Raw genomic sequence first — 16,612 nt, 5'->3', positions numbered from 1 at the left:
GTTGGCGCGGCCTCGCGGAATTGGATTCGGCAGTAGGCAACTTCCGGAGGGGCATGGGCGGAGCAACCCTAGGCGCTCTCGGATTGGGTGGTGTGTATGCTAATTAGTGGCCGGAGCAGCCAATACCCAATAAGCCAATGGATTAAGGTGGGGGGTGGGGTTGAGAATTATTTCCGCGCCTGCGCAGTGGGGCACTTGACGCTCGCCCTGCCACGACTGCATCAGGTGGAGACCTGGCAGAGGCGGGAGTCTGGGAAAGAAGTTTAGCTCCGGGGACGTAACCCGGGAGGGAATGGGTCCGTGGTGCCCTGCCAAGTCCCGCCCGTCTCCTGCCCCACCCTCTCAATGCTAGCTTTCTTCTCCCATCATCCATCCTCCCCCCGCCCCTCCTCTAGTCGTGGCACGGAGCCCGGTCAGCCAGTGAGGTGTTAGCAGGAGGCCGGGAGGGGCAGTGACGGCGCGGCCCAGCGAGCCCCGGAAGCTGCCTCCTCCTCCCCGCCTCCCGTCCCTCCTTCCCGCGCGGGTGCTGTCCGTCGTCCGGTGCTGAAATGCCCTACAGCCACTGCCGCTATCCTGCAGATTCTGGCGCCCAGCTGCTGGGAGGGTCTGGGCTCTTGAGACAGAAAGACAGAGACACACACACACAGTACACACAAATACATTACACATATCGAAAACTCCAGAAGATCTGAAATCCCAGAGATTGGGTAGTATAGGATCCTGCACCATGCCTGACCCATCATCTCTCCCGTGGTCCAGCTGATGTGAGGGTGGAGGTATGCTGATCCACCTCCTGAAGGTGCATTCGAAACTCCTGAGTCATTGCTGGCCCTACGGTCATCTTAAAGTGAGACACCTCAGCCCCCAGGCCTCACTCCTGAGGTCGAGGGTTCCTTTCTCTCCGCCTAGTTTGTGACCACTCTCACCCTCCTCAGAGATAGTCTTCAGGAGCTTCCCTTCTCACACAACTTCAGCCACCACTTTCTGGAGAGCAAGATCGGGTCCTCTGCAACCTGCCTCTAGCTACCCAGTGTCCAGTTACGCTAGGTGACTTTCCTACTTTCTGAACACAGCCCACGTGGTCTGATCGCAGTGCCTTTGCTCAGAAGTCCCCTCCACCCAGGATGCCCTTCCCCCTCATATCCATTTGTCCAAAGCCTAGTTATTCTTTTTTTTAAATTTATTTTTATGTATTTACGATAGTCATCACACACACAGAGAGAGAGAGAGAGGCAGAGACACATGCAGAGGGAGAAGCAGGCTCCATGCACCGGGAGCCCGACGTGGGATTCGATCCTGGGTCTCCAGGATCGCGCCCTGGGCCAAAGGCAGGCGCCAAACCGCTGCGCCACCCAGGAATCCCCAAAGCCTAGTTATTCTTTAAGCAGTTTAGCTTGTGCTTCTCAGAGAGACAAAGGGAATAGAGGACTGACATGGCTGGGGGTTGAGGCCAGATGCTGGGTTCCAGGATCCCTCTGCATACACCAGTTTGCCCTGGATATAAATTCCATTAGGACAAGGCCTGTATCATTCTCCACTCCTACCCGTGTCTTCACAGTGCCAAATACAATATTTGGGTATAGCAGATACCCAATAAAAATCTGTGTCCAATAAATAAATAATAAATAAATAGATGAAGCCTTGGTTCACTCCTTTACTCCTTCTACCATTTCAATCACCTCAGCTTTAAAAGGGTATGGTTATTGAACTGAATGAATGGTCTTTGAGTTGCCCTTTGGGGAGGAAAAAATAGCAAAGCAACCCAAAACACCTAGTATTGCAGCTCCCTATGTCCCACCAATGAATTGTCTACCTTGCGGGTAGGCCCAGAACTAGGGGCAAGTGTGAAGGTCTGAGGCCCCTAGGGCCAGGGAGCAGCACTGGGGCCACCGGTACCTGGGAGGGCATTATCCCATGAAGGACAGATCCCACTCCCTAGTACCTCATGATAATGCCTGTGCACCTTTCTATTCCCATTTCTCAGGTGAGAAGACTGAGGTTGGGGTGGAGAGTGCAGGCCCAAGGTCATGAAGCCTAGGGCCCTGGGTGCCCTGGCCCCCAACCTGCCAGCTCTTAAGTGGAGCCCAGGACCTCTGTCCAGGGAATGAGGTGCATCACACCTTTCTGGGTTATAACTGCTTCCTCCCCTACAAGCAAGGCTTCCAGGGTGGGATCTGGGTGGGCTTAGCCCTGGGCCTGCTCCTCAGAGACACGTCGCCGGGGAATTTCCCACCTTTGAGATCCCCCTCCACCTTCTCACAGCCGGGGAAATAGGCCCCAAGAGCAAGGACTCGGCCAAGGTCGCAAGCGCAAGCGCGGCAGGAGGCGAACCCAAGCTTGGGTCGGCCAGCCCGGGGTTCTCGGGCGGGGGCAGCGCCCGCTGTACCAGGCGATGCCGGCGGCGCCGCGGGTGCCGCGGGGGCGGGGTCAGCGGAGGGCGGGGCGCCGGGCACCGCGGCCGCCGACGCCGCCGCCACCGCCGCCGCCACCGCCGCCGCCACCGCCGCCGCCACCGCCGCCGCCACCGCCGCGCTCGGGCTCGAGCTCGGCGCACTCCCTGCGCGGCCGACGAGCCGAGCGGACGCCCTCGGGGCCGCGCCGCAGCCCTCCGCGCTCCCCCTATCATGCCCCGGGCCCGGGCCCGGGCCGCCCCAGCAGCCAGGACACCATGCCCGAGGGCGGCGGAGGCGACAGCGGGGAAGTGCCTGCGTTCATCCCGGACGGCGAACCGCTGCGGGAGGAGGTACCGGCGCCGCGTGTTGGGGGCCGGAGCAGGGGCTGGAGCGGGGCGAGGGGGACCACGGAAGGGGCAAACCCTGGACGGGGCTGAGGTGGGAAGTCTCCAAACCCCAGCTTCCAATGACGTCATTAGGGGAGCCGGCGTCTGGCGTGCCGGGGGGCTCGCGTGGGGGTCGGGGTGGAGGCGCTGGGAAGGCAGGAGGGGGTGACTCCCGCCCCGGGCGCCCCTTCGTCCCCCCTCGCCCTCCTGTGACGTCAGCGTCTGGCCCCCGCGCGCCCTCATTCCGCAGCGCAGCCCCTCGGCCCCAAGGCCCCGGGGTCGGGCCCCCGCCCCCCCGGCCCAGCGGCTCACGAGGTGCCCGGGCGGCGTCTGCAATGCAGCAGCAGTAGCCAGGGCTTGAGGGAGGCGGCGGAGGGAGGAGGGGAAAGAGGAGAGGAGGCGGCCTCTGGTACCCCTTCTCCCTTCCCCCGCGGTGAGGCCCGGGGCGGTGGGGGCGGCCTTCCTGCTGGCTGGGACCCCCAGAGTGGCCTCTGCTCAACCCCGGCCAAGAAGAGGATCTGCGGGAATGTGGGGCCCTGTGTGGAGTGCAGGGGTGATAGGTGGTGAGAGGGTCTGTGGATGTGCTTGGATGGATGTAGTGCACTTGTGGGTGTGTGAATGCTAGTCCATGCTCCCGGCATCTGGGGTGAGCCAAAGTCAGGTGGTGGTCTGGTGGGTCCTTGGCTTGGGTGATGTGGTCATGCGTGAACATGTTCTGCTGTGGGAGGGTCTCTCCCCTAGAGTCTAGTGTGTGCGTGTCAGGTTGCAGTAGGGGTGGGGTTAGGGGATGTGCACTGTGGTCAGGTGAGGGTCTGATGTGTACCTGGGCTTCAGGGAATGTGTAACCCACGTATGCCTGTGTGTGTCCTGTGGTGGGTGGGTCTGTGTGGGGTGTGTGTGCGGGGTGGTGAAAGTATGCACTTGTGCACCGTGTTATGGTTATGAGGGATTGTGCCCTGGGCATTGGTGACCGTCTGGTGTCTGGGATGGGCAGGCAGCCTGCACATCTGTGTGAGGTGGGCCTGTGATAAACGTGGTGGAGGATGTGGGTGTGTGGCCCGCCCTGCAGGTCAGTGGTGGTGAGTACCTGTGGTGGGTGATGGAGTGGAGGGGGGGCAGTGGGCTGCCCTGGGCTGGGCTGGGGGCATTTCTTCTCCTCTTGGGTCTCTCGAGAGACTGCCCAGCAGCTGTGCTCTACCCCCTCCCTCACAGCACAGATGGGCAGTGGAGGACGACACTCCATCTGCTCCCCCCAGACTCACACCTCCCCCGTTCCCAGCTCTTCCTCTTTCTCACTTACTTAAAAGCTTCTCCCAAGTCTCTAAGTGAAGCCAAGGGACCAGAGGGAGTCTCAGGATAACAGTAATAATATTTATTCCTGGGGCCAGACTCTGTGCTGCAATGGCCACACGTAAGGTCTTCTTGAATCCTCACAAAAGCCCCAGTCTCCAGATGAGGAGACTGAGGTCCAGAGGGCATGAGGGACCTGGCCAAGTCATACAGTAAGTGGTGGAGCCAGCAGTGAATCCCAGGCAGTGGGGTTCCAAAGCCCATGCTCTTCACCCTTAGGACCCCTGCCACCCTGGCCTCCTGTACCAACAGGTCCAGGAACTAAGGCCTGCAGAGGACAGGAATGTGGCCAAGACCACACAGAAAGTGAGGGGGAGAACTGGAACCAGAGTTCAGTTTTCCCAATGGCCAGTCAGGAGGTCCTTCCTTCTCTTGGCGGAGATGTGTCTGCTTTTCCCTGGGTGCCCTTGACTGAGGGATGATGGGGCACAGTAGAGGACAGCTTGGGGGCAGACTGGCCCCAGTTTGAATCATGTAGCTCTACTGTGAGGGCTGGAGGGGTGAGGTCTGGAGCAAGATGCTCTGTCCCTTCGGGCCTCAGTTTCCTCCTCTGTAGAGTGGAAAGCAGAGCCCCAGCTCCTTCATGGGGCCTAAGCAGAGGGGCAGGAGCAGCCAATGGCCCATCCTGATGCCCACCTCTCCTCTCTCTGCCCACCCCGCAGCAGCGGCCCCTGAAACAGTCCCTGGGAAGCTCTCTGTGCCGAGAGTCGCACTGGAAGTGCCTGCTCCTCACACTGCTCATCCATGCCTGCGGCGCCGTGGTGGCCTGGTGTCGCCTGGCCACGGTGCCACGGCTGGTCCTGGGGCCTGAGGCAGCCCTGGCCCGCGGGGCTGGGGGCCCCCCGCCCACCTACCCCGCCAGCCCTTGCTCAGATGGCTACCTGTACATCCCGCTGGCCTTTGTCTCCCTTCTCTACCTCCTCTACCTGGCTGAGTGCTGGCACTGCCACGTGCGCTCGTGCCAGGCGCCGCGCACCGACGCCAACACCGTGCTTGCCCTGATCCACCGGCTGCAGCAGGCGCCGCCCTGTGTCTGGTGGAAGGCCACCAGCTACCACTACGTGCGGCGCACCCGCCAGATCACCCGCTACCGCAACGGCGATGCCTACACCACCACGCAGGTCTACCACGAGAGGGCTGACAGTCGCACGGCTCGCGGCGAGTTTGACTACTCGGCCCACGGCGTTCGCGATGTCTCCAAGGAGCTTGTGGGCCTGGCTGACCACGCGGCCACGAGGCTGCGCTTCACCAAGTGCTTCAGCTTCGGCAGCGCCGAGGCCGAGGCCTCGTACCTCACCCAGCGGGCCCGCTTCTTCAGCGCCAACGAGGGCCTGGACGACTACCTGGAGGCCCGCGAGGGCATGCACCTGAAGGACGTGGACTTCCGCGAGTCGCTCATGGTCTTCGCGGACCCGCGCAGCCCGCCCTGGTATGCCCGCGCCTGGGTCTTCTGGCTCGTGTCGGCGGCCACGCTGTCCTGGCCGCTGCGCGTCGTGGCAGCCTATGGCACAGCCCACGTGCACTACCAGGTGGAGAAGCTTTTCGGGGCCGGCTCGCCCCCCCCTGGGGCGGTGCCCAGCGGGCCCCCGCTGTCCCGGGTGGCCACGGTGGACTTCACCGAGCTGGAGTGGCACATCTGCTCCAACCGGCAGCTGGTACCCAGCTACTCGGAGGCCGTGGTCATGGGTGCCGGCTCCGGTGCCTACCTCCGTGGCTGCCAGCGCTGCCGTCGCTCCCTCAGCAGCAATTCGCTGCCCCCTGCCCGGCCCGGTGGGCCCCGCCTGCCTTTCAGCCGCAGCCGCCTGTCTCTGGGAGCTGGGGGCCGGGCCACACCAGGGGTCTTCCGGAGCCTGAGCGGGGGGCCACTGGGGCGCCGCGGAGAGGACACAGAGCCCCTGGAAAGCCCACCGTGCTACGAGGACGCCCTATACTTCCCGGTGCTCATTGTCCATGGTGACAGCGGCTGCCAGGGGGACGGGCAGGGTACACTCTGAGACCGGGGGGCCCCCAGGTGGCCTCCTCCCCACCACCCCGCCGTGGGCTTTGATGCCTGAGCGGCTGTTGTCCGAGATAGGAGGGAAAACAGACCAGCACACGAGGGGTGGGGGAGGGGGAGAGTCCTTAATCAGACTGAAGCGCAGCAACCCAGGGTGATTTGGGGGGTGAATGGACACCACTGAAGTTGAGTCTGTGAACATCCCAGCATGGCTCCCCACCACCACCGTGTTCCACCCCCTGCGATGGCTGGTGATCTAGCCTAGAGCCCTGTCAGGTTGGGCAGGGGGGATGTTTCCAGAAAGCCTGGGTTGGGGAAGGAGTCCTGGGGACAGCTATTACATGCAGCAGAGGGCTGCTTACCTGCTCTTCCCTGCATGGCTGAGGCCACATTGGGAGCCCTCGAGCAACCCAGAAGCACAAATTGGTGGTTTGGGGCTATGCCCAGTTGGGCTGGCTTCCAAGAAATTGAAGAGCTGGCTGTGACAACACCACAGCCTGGCCCCACTACAGCCCCAAGTCCCCATCCTCCTCCCCTGACAACCCCTCCCTGCCTACCCTCTGGTCTCTGCTCAGGGCCAGTCCCTGATCAGACTGTGGCACAGCCCCTGTACTGGGAGCCTGGTTCTTGGAGCACAGCCTTGTCCCCCTTGGCCCCCTGTTTTTCCCTGGTGTACCCTCCCCTCACATCCAGCTCCCCTATGACCTGGCGTTCCTTCTTAGGACCCTGCCTTGATCCCACATCTTCTGGTCTCTGCTCCTGTCCCCCCAAAGTCCACATCCGCCTCTATCAGCCACGCACACTCTCCCCACGAGGCTTTGTCCTCTCATTGCTCCCCCAGACTTCTCTGCTCTTCACCTTCCTGATGACCCACGGGGCCCAGGGCCACAGGGCATCCGAGGGACCTCGGCCTTGGCCACAGCCTCTTGGACGATGCACCTGCTCTGCCATGGAGGCCCCTGCTTCTCCCATCAGTGGGGCCAGGCCCATGGGACACTGTTCCTCCTCCAGGGAGGAGAGAGTAGTCCCCTCCCTTCCAACTGGGGTTTCTACCACCTCTTGGGGGCCAGTGGGTGAGGGAGGAGGCAGAGAAGACACAGATAAAATAAAAGATATTAAATGGAAGGTCTCACGTGCATTCCTAAGTGGTGGGTCTAAGGCCATTACAAGTGCAATGGGCCACCCTGGGTTAGCGTTTCGATGCTCAGTTCTGGAAGAGGGGGCCAGGTTGGGCTCCAGCGTTCCCAGGAACAGGGTAAGCTGAGAGGGAACCTCTCTGCCCAGCCTAGGGCCTGAGACTCAGGTTTAAGTTGCTCTGAGCAGCTCACCCCAACTGACTGGCATCTGGTTCACTTCTAAGGCATTGTCCAAGTGGTCCATCTTCCAGCCCAGTGGGGGTTTTCGTTCTACCGCTGGACATACTGAGGTCTAAGGGCCTGGTGACTGGTCCCCAGAGTGGAAGAAATGAGCTATGGTCTGTGGCATAAGTTCAGTTCCCTCAATGGCCACTGGTGTTCGGGGGAGTGGGCGCTGAGCATGTCGGAGGACACAGGTGGGAAATAGCCAGCCCTGAATCAGCACATGGGATCCGAAGATCAAGAACGAGGGCAAATGAAGGGCCTCACTCACTCCTGGAGGTGGCATCTTCCCATGGATGGCCGTGCAGGGAGTTCACGGTGCCAGGGCACCGGGCTAGAGGGCAGATGTGGGTGGAAGGCAGCCTGTGGGCCACTCCTCCAGCCCCAGCGTGGAGCTGCACCCACCTGCATGAAGGCACCCTTTTCTAATCTGTGCAAAGACAGCAGAAGGACTGGTGGTGGCCCTGGAAGGGTGCTGAGAATGGGTGGGATTCACCCGGGGCAGAGACAGGGCAGGGTGTTCGGGGCTGTGGGATCTGCCTGCACAAATGCCTGGGTGCAGAACATGAAGCAAGGTGTGAGAAGGAGATGGAAGCCAAGAGCCATGAAACAGTTGGCTGAAGTCTTCACCACCAAACCCCAGAATTTGTCTGTAAGCTGGGGCAAACAGGAACCACAGGCATGGTTGATCAGGTAAGTGACAAGGTCAGAGCCACTTGTTAGAATTTTAGGCCAAGTCCAGCTGCCTACTGGCCACGTGGGGAAAGTGGTGTTAAGAGACCAAAGCTTTCCTTGGGCATCACTGCCTCACTTCTTTGGGAGTGAAGTCAGTTCTTTGTTCAGAAGCAACTTGGAAAATAAACTCTGGTACCCAAGCATTTAAGGAAGCTGCATGGACAGTGTGTGCGTGTGTGTGTGTGTGTGTGTGTGTGTGTTTGTGGCGGGAGTGGGGGGCTGGTTATTGGCTCCAGCTCCAGCTCCTGCCAGTGGAAAAGATTTCCTTCTTCCATTTTCCTGCTCTAGCACCACAGTCACCAACTACCTGCTAGCCATGATCCACTATCCTCTCCTCCTCAACAACAGAACCCCAGTTTTACTTCAGATGGCCATGAGCCCAGTGAAAAAGTAACATTTCTAGCCTCCCTTGCATATAAGTGACTGTGTGACTTAATTTTAGGATATGAGATATAAGCAGGTGTTGGAACATTTTTAAGAAATGTTCTTTGAAACAGAAATATCGGTGAAGGCTAGTTCTATCCTCTTGTTTCATCCTGCATTCAGCCCAGAATGCAGATGTGATGGTTGGAACTCCAGCAGCAATGCTGGGTCAGGAGGTGACCTTGAGAATTGTACTCATGCTGAGGAAAGCAGAACAACAAAATAGAAGACTGCGCTTCTGATGACACCATAGGAGTTTCCATATCATTCTTGGGTTGCCTACTTCTAGATTCTCAATAAGAAGGAGAAATAAACTTCTAGTTTATTTAAGCTACTGTTTTTTTTTCTTCTTGTTTCTATTACTGGCAACCTATGCTAATTATCTACTATGACATAACAAATTACCCCAAAACTTAGTGGCTTAAAAACATCAATAATCATTATTATCTTCTCTCCTGGTTTCTGTGGGTCAAGAATTCTGACAGAGCAAACAGGGATGGTTTATCTCTGCTCTGGGACATCTAGGGCCTCTGCTGGAAGATTCTAAAGCCAGGGGCAGAATCATCTAAAGGCTCATTAATTCATTACTGCCCATTAGGGCAGTAGGTGCTGGGCCTAACTAGGTCTATTGACTGGGACATCCAAAGAGGGCCTCTCCATGTGGCTTGGGTTCCCTCATAACATGATGGCAGGTTCCAAGGACAAGTCTATCAAGAGGGTGAGAGCTCTATTGCCCCTTATGAGCTAGTCTTAGAATTCACAAATACCACTTCTACCCCTTTCTATTGGTCAAGGTTATTAAGAAGATCCACCCAGTTTCTAGGGGAGGAAATATAAGACCCCACCTCTCAATGGAAGCTTGTCAACATCACATTGTAAGATTGGCATGCAGGATAGGAAATATCCAGGGCGCCTGGGTGACTCCGTGATTGAGCGTCATGCCTCAGGGCGTGATCCCAGAGTCCCAGGATCGAGTCCTACATTGGGCTCCCTGCATGGAGACTGCTTCTCCCTCTGCCTGTGTCTCTCCCTCTGTGTGTGTGTCTCTCATGAATAAATAAATAAATAAAATCTTATATTAAAAAAAGGATAGGTGATATTCTAGTGACCATCTTCAATCAGCCACTGAGCCAAATGCCATACCTACTGTACAGAGTGGTCTGCAAAATGAACACCAATCTTTTCATGATGCTGGTTTGAGGGAAGAAAGTGTGATATGACAGATTTGGGCTAACTGGGGGCAGAATGATCTCAGGGTATGTATTAGGACCTTCTGACCCTTGATAGCTTAAATATGGCCATGAATTCTTCACAGCTTCCCTCTCAAGAGGTAGAACCTATTTCCCCACTCTTTAAATCTGGGCTGGCTTTGTGACTTGCTTTGACCAATAGAATGTGGTGGAAGTGATGTTTGCACCTGGAGAGACTGAACCTTGAGAGGCCTTGCAACTTCTACCTTATGGTGTCTTGGAGCCCTGAGACCACCATACTGTGAAGACATCCAGCCTTGCCTCCTGATAGATAACAGGTGGTGTATAGGAGAATAAGGTCCCCAGTCAAGAGCCAGCATCAGCTTCTGGATATGGAAGCAGGGCCATCTTCGATACAGCGGACCAAATCAAATAGCAGATGACCATAGCCACAGGGATGACCCCAGGTGGAACTAGCAGGAGAATCACCAAACTTCTCCTAGCTCAAATTGCTGACCTACAGATTGGTGAGAAATAAGAAATCCTCGTTGTTTTATGACACTGTTTCGAGGTGATTTGTCAGGTATGATGGATAGTTGATACAAGGCCCTGGACCCATTTCTACTTCATAATGGACAACCAGGTAGAGAAGAAGACCAGAAAGCCCAATGTCTTCTGGACAGCTCCCATCTCCTGGTCTCCCAGTGTCTCTTGTTCATGTGTTCAGTCTCTGTTAGAGCCAACATCAAGCCAGGAGGATTCTTAAAAGGAGAGTAATGTCTGTGGAAGGGGACAGAGCCTTGTTCCAAAATCCCAGAGGCCTCTGCCTTTACTCTCTGAAGCCTGACACAGCATGGCCAAAGCAGAGCACCTGATTTCCAGCCTGCACTCCAACTCCGCTCCTCTATGTGTTTTCCGTCTCACTAAGTAGTGCCATCATTCACCCAGTTGCTTAAGCCAGACACTTGTATGGCAATCCCCTCCTTCTCCTTCTTCTTTGTAACTTTTTATCGTGTAAAATTTCAGACACGACTAAAGTAAAGAGACTGGTGCCAGTCGGCCCTTTGTACTCAGTGCCCAGCTCTACAGCCATCACCCACCATGACCACTCACGTCATCCACATACCCACACTTCTCCTGCTCCAAATGGGTTATCTTGAAGAAGATCTACAAGCTGTAGCATTTCATACACAAATACCTCCCTCACCCCTCACGTGAGATCTACACTCAGGTTCCAACTGCAACAGCTCTCTAAGAAGCCCCCAGGTCCTTTCCATCCCAAGCCACCCCCTTGCTACAGGCGCCCAGGGCTCCTCCTCCAATGACTACCGCAGACTCCAACAAGCCTCCCTTTTCCGCTCATCCCCTTCAGCTCATAGAGCATCATCTTCAAATGTTAATCAAATCACATGTCCACCTCATCCAGGATACACTGATGCCTCCTACTAAGCATCAAATATAACCCAGGCTCCTGCCCCAGCCCTCAGATCCCTGTGGGCTCTGGCAGATGTCCCCAGGCTCACCTGGGGCCTGATCCCCTTTCCTTACAAAGCCCCAACCACAGTGGCCTTGTGCCTGATCCTAGACCAAGCCAAGCTCCTTTCTGCTTCGAGGTCTTGGCGTCCAGTGTTCAACCTCCTGGAGCTCTTTTCCTTCCCCCTAGCTCTTCCCATGCTCTCCACAACACTCAGGGCTCGCCTTGTGTCTTGATTGTCTACATCCATCCCCCACCAACCCCACTGTTACCCTTTACCTCAGCTCCTTCTGAGTTGCAATAATTTCTATTTAAGTGTGTACAAGTTTATTATTTGTTTCTTCTGTTAGAACTAAAGCTATGGGAGGCAAATGGTCATAGATGCAGATCTTTGAGTTGGACAAAGCCCCAACTCTGCCGCTGTGACCTGAGTGGCCCAGGGCAAGTCACTTACCCTCTCTCTGTCTCAGTCTTCTCAGCTCAAATGGGGGATAATAATACAATCTACTGACTTCAGCCTGGACATCTGTTTTGAACTCTGGATTTGGGCATCCAGGGGCCTTCCTTGAGCAGTCCACTCAGGTGACCTTGCAAACTCTAGAGATGCAAGCCTGACTGTATCATTCATCTTTCCCGAGCCAACCAGGAGATCGATTCTCCTATGTCTGTCCCTGTCTCAGTGAATGGCACCATCTGGGAGCCAAAACCCCTCAGCTGTCACTCCTCACCTTCATAGTCAGCCTGTCGCTGGGTCCTGTTCATATCTTGTCTGGCAACCACCTCCTGTTTTGGCCTCTCCTCCCATCTGAACTCTGCCTCTGCCTAGGCTCACGTCCCCAATCCCCGCTGCCAGGGCAGCGCCCTCAGTTGTCCTCCACGTGAATTCTTGCTCTCGTAGGTGGCTGCTTTTGTATCCCTGATCCCTTGTGGAGTCTCTGATGCATAAAAGGGTGGGTCTTAGTAGATATTGGATAAAAGAGTGAATGACTTATTATTGTAGTGGGCAGGGGGTTCTAGCAGCATCCACTTGACACTTCCCTCTGTAATATCGCTTGTTCCCATGGGGGTGTGGGGCTTTGTGTGTGTCCAATGTGTCCCCAGTTACACACACAGGAACCAGGAAAACAACCCGAGGTGAGTATTCTGTGAGCTTATCCAGCAATGGAGCAGCTACTAAGGCAGAAAATAAAAATCTGTTTTTTTGTATTATTATTTGCTTATTATTGAGAGAAACGACCACTTAAAAATTGTCTGTCACTTTCAACCTAGCTGGGGGTGAGGAGTCTATAATCCGTAGCGTTCCCCTCCCGCTGCAACCAACAGAATTGGAGGCACAGGACGCAAGGGATGCTCCTTCCTCTAATGTGAATTTTTGGCAATCTCAAAGATGCTGAGAACGGCAGTGGCCTGGTTGAGCTGCTCCAAAGCCCCTGCTCCAGGCCCCCCAAATCCCCCAGCTTCTGCTCAGTTCCAGGTCTGACTACCAGCCCATGTTAGTGCTGTAGCTCCTAAGACCCTCCCTCCTTTTTTATTTTGCTTGTCATCAAAGATCCTTGATGGAGTGAGGATAGGAGGGAGAGCATTCGAGAACTCCTCTTCTTTGGGGGTTTAAAGTGTTTAAATTGGGGGTGCCTGGGTGGCTCAGTAGTTGAACGTCTGCCTTTGGCTCAGGTCATGATCCCGGGATCCTGGGATAGAGTCCCACATTGGGCTCCCCACAGGGAGCCTGCTTCTCTTTTTGCCTCTGTCTCTGCCTCTCTCCGTGTGTCTTTCATGAATAAATAAATAAAATCTTAAAAAAAAAAAAAAGTAAAGTGTTTAAATTGCCCTCAGATGGCTGGAGAAAGATCTGAATTAAGATCAGATAGCAGGAAAGAACTTCAAAGGCCTGCAAGAGAGGGGTGGCCACAGCGGCAAGGGGTGGGTGGTCTAGAAGGTTCCTGAATGAAGGCCAAAGCTGGAAATGTCTCCTGACGCAGCCCCCCACTCCAGTGGCTGTGACAGCAATGGCAGTGCAATGTCCCCCTCTGGCCACACAGCCACATGACCAGGAATAACTGCTGTGGGATCATCCGCAGCAAAGGCACCTCCCAGTGGAGGCCCTCCCAGCTGTCTGGACTGCAGTGTAAAGTGGCAGTTTTGCTCACTCATAAACAAGGCACAAAGCAGATTTTTCTCTTCTGTTCTACTCACCGGATGCTCCACTGCAGGACCTGCTCCCCGTGGCTGGTGGGATCTCACATCAACCTAGAACTATTTTCCCGGTCCCTAAGAGTGATAAACAGAATGATGGCCCCAAATGGGTCCACTCTCTAGTCCCCGGCACCTGTCAACAAGTTACCTTACCTGGAAAAGGGGACTTTGCAAATGTGATCAGAGTTAAGGATCTTGAAGTGGAGAGATTACTCTCACATACCCGGGGGGAGCACCATTTCAAACAGCCCTTCGAGGACTTCTTTGATCAGCCTCTTTTCAGTGGCCACAGAGAGTGGGCCCTGGAGAAGCAGCAGTCTTCGGATTGCGCAGCTAATGGGTGGGGCAGAATGACTTTACCATTCCTTTCTCCCAAAGGCTTGTAATCGGCCCTCTGTCTAGTCTGAAGGAAGCATGAGCCAATGGTAGGTCCAAGTTGGAGTGAACCCTCTGGAAAAAGTTGCCACCAGATACATGTGTTACAGCAAAGAAACCCACCTTCCCCTAAGCACCCCCCAAGACAATCCATGTGTCAAGACCTGAATAGTTACTTCCTGCTGCCTGGTAGTGCACTCTCAAATTCCAGTTTTGCGTGTTCTTCGCTGGCTTCCACCATCCATCCTGGTTGTGACATCGTCTCCCCAATCTGACTTTGCAGGGGACCCACAGGCCCATTTTGGTTTCCATTTCCACCCTATCATCAGCCACCACGGGGCAAACCTGGCGGTGGAGGAGAGAAAGCTGGGAGGGGAAGCGATATAGGCATCCCCAAACCTGAACCTTCCTCCCAACTCTCCAAATGTCCTCCATCAGGATCCAGCTAACAAGATCCCTCCTCCGAATTAGGGCCTGCCACTGCAGCAAACTCTCAGGAAGCCACAAAATATTATAAAACTTTGAAACGCAGAAATATAAGACATCTGTCAGACAACTGGCAAACTGCTAGCTGGAGGCAGTTCACAGTTTCAACATTGAATTGCACTACGTTCCTTTTGATGATATAATATCTTCGTGAATCTGGGTTTTTGGCAGCTGCCACGATCAAAAGCAAGTACTATTGGGAAAGTCAATGTGTAATAGGAAATGAGAGTGGCAATGTCCAATTTGATTCCAAGTTGTGAGTAGTTGTGCAGTGCCCAACAGGCACACATATCCCACTTGCAGGTGACTCTCATTATTTAAGAATCAAAATATTCTTATATCTTTCAGGGTAGGTATATTATTCTTTCACTTGACAACTGAGGTATTAAAATACAAGTACGGGGCAGCCTGGGTGGCTCAGCGATTTAGTGCCGCCTTCAGCCCAGGTCGTGATCCTGGAGACCCGGGATTGAGTCCCACGTCGGGCTCCCTGCATGGAGCCTGCTTCTCCCTCTGCCTGTGTCTCTGCCCCTCTGTGTGTGTGTGTGTGTGTCTCACGAATAAATAAATAAATCTTTAAAAAATTCTAATAAACTTATAATCATTTAAAAAAAATAAAATAAAATACAAGTACCTCTAGGGGTGCCCGCGTGGCTCAGTTGGTTAAGCATCGGACTCTTGATTTTGGCTCAATCTCAGTCCTGATCTCAGGGTCATGAGTGGGAGTTCTTGTTGGGATCCATATTAAGCTCCTCCTCCTACTTCCTCCCTCCCTCTCTCTCTCCCTCTCTCTCAAATAAATTAAATCTTTTAAAAAATACAAGTACTTCTCATATTTATTAAACGGAACTGTTAGGCATGATTTTGGCCCAGGGGCCCCATGAGAAACCCACTGAGGTACACAGGATATGGAGGATACCACGAACCAAGGGAGTCTGAAAACCTCTGCCACAGGGATTTGGTGGGTTTGGGACTTCAGTTTTTGTCCATTGGGCTCCCCCACCATCAGTTTCTGGACTCTGTCCTTAGGGCTCTCTGGTGCCCGCTAAAGCAGACAGCAGGTTTGTGCAGCCACCCTGAAATACCTCACTGGCTTCCAGCAGGAACCCTTGACTTTCCTCACAAGTCCCTTTTCTTCTCTCTGACAGATTATGGTGACTATGGTAGGTATTATAGCATGCTCATTTTTCATACAAGGAGACAAATGTAGAGCACTTAGAGGGCCTGCCTAAGGTTCCCCAGCCCTCAAGCTGTGAAGCTGGAATCAGAGCACGGCTGTGTAGCTTACAGTGTCTGCTCTAAGCCACTCCTAGTTGTCTCCCAGGGAGAAATCCCTGAACTAGAGAAAACCATGCTAAAGCATGGCCACTACCAGATGCCTTAAAACTGCACCTCAACCGGACCCCTTGTCTGGATCCCACAAGGTCACAGGTAAATCCTCATTTACCAGCATCATCTGCCAAAATTACAACGGACTCTCTCTGGGTGAGGAAGACTTCACACAGTCCCCACCCCCACCCCCTGCCTGGAAAGCAAAGCATTATCAGCCTGGGAGTGTACATCTCGCAGCCTCCTCGCTAAAAGTTCCCTCTACCCAGTGGGGCTTTTTCTATAGACCTACATCGCGGGAAATGCCTTCTAGAGTATATGTGCAGTTTCCTTTATTCACAGAACTATGTGTTAGATCTGTGGGAAAGACCTCCAGGACATCTATCTGCTAAAACTGTGTGAAAGACCGAACAGTCAAATATTTTATCTTATTTTAAAAAATATTTACTTATTTGAGAGAGAGAGAGAGAGAGAGAGAGAGAGAGAATGCGTGCACGAGTAGGGGGAGGGGCAGAGGGAGAGAATCTTCAAGCAGACTCCAAGAGGAGCTCAGAGCTGGCACAGGCAGGAAAGGGGGGGTGGGGGGTGTTCCCTGTGGGGCTCAATGTCATGTCTCATGAGGCTATGATCCTGAGCTGGAATTAAGAGCCCAGCTTTTCACTGACAGCCATCCAGGCGCCCTGCAGTCAAATATTTTAAATCTTAGGTATTGGCGTATCCTAACAATCTGTACAATTTTAGGGTGTGGTCGTTCAGGGGTGAATGTGATTTGAATTTATCCATGTTTAGAGGGTGTCTGAAATTGAGAACCAGAAAGATCCATCGACTCTGACCCTAAATGTGGCTCTAAAGCAATTACAGGGGGGAGTTTCTGACGTATGTCCATATTCAAGTGGCGATCAAAGAAGCCCACCATTGGCAGCC

General features: G+C 54.5%; 1 protein-coding gene and 1 non-coding gene across 2 annotated transcripts; both read left to right on the top strand.

Annotated features, from left to right (window-relative positions):
* The first annotated feature begins 2,546 nt into the window (after positions 1-2,546).
* TMEM151A (transmembrane protein 151A) lies at positions 2,547-7,250 on the top strand. Its single transcript, XM_038563845.1, has 2 exons — positions 2,547-2,743; positions 4,792-7,250. Exons 1-2 carry the CDS (start codon positions 2,669-2,671, stop codon positions 6,121-6,123), a joined length of 1,407 nt encoding a protein of 468 aa, XP_038419773.1. The 5' UTR covers positions 2,547-2,668; the 3' UTR covers positions 6,124-7,250.
* Positions 7,251-15,937: 8,687 nt separating this feature from the next.
* Positions 15,938-16,071, top strand: LOC119864309. The gene has a single exon (XR_005373705.1). It is a non-coding gene; the product is annotated as a small nucleolar RNA SNORA18 (small nucleolar RNA).
* The last annotated feature ends 541 nt before the right edge of the window (positions 16,072-16,612 follow it).

The sequence above is a fragment of the Canis lupus genome, chromosome 18 (assembly GCF_011100685.1).
Source record: "Canis lupus familiaris isolate Mischka breed German Shepherd chromosome 18, alternate assembly UU_Cfam_GSD_1.0, whole genome shotgun sequence".
Lineage (NCBI taxonomy): Eukaryota > Metazoa > Chordata > Mammalia > Carnivora > Canidae > Canis > Canis lupus.
Note: the sequence above shows the minus strand (reverse complement) of the source record. Positions and strands in the feature narration are given on the sequence as shown.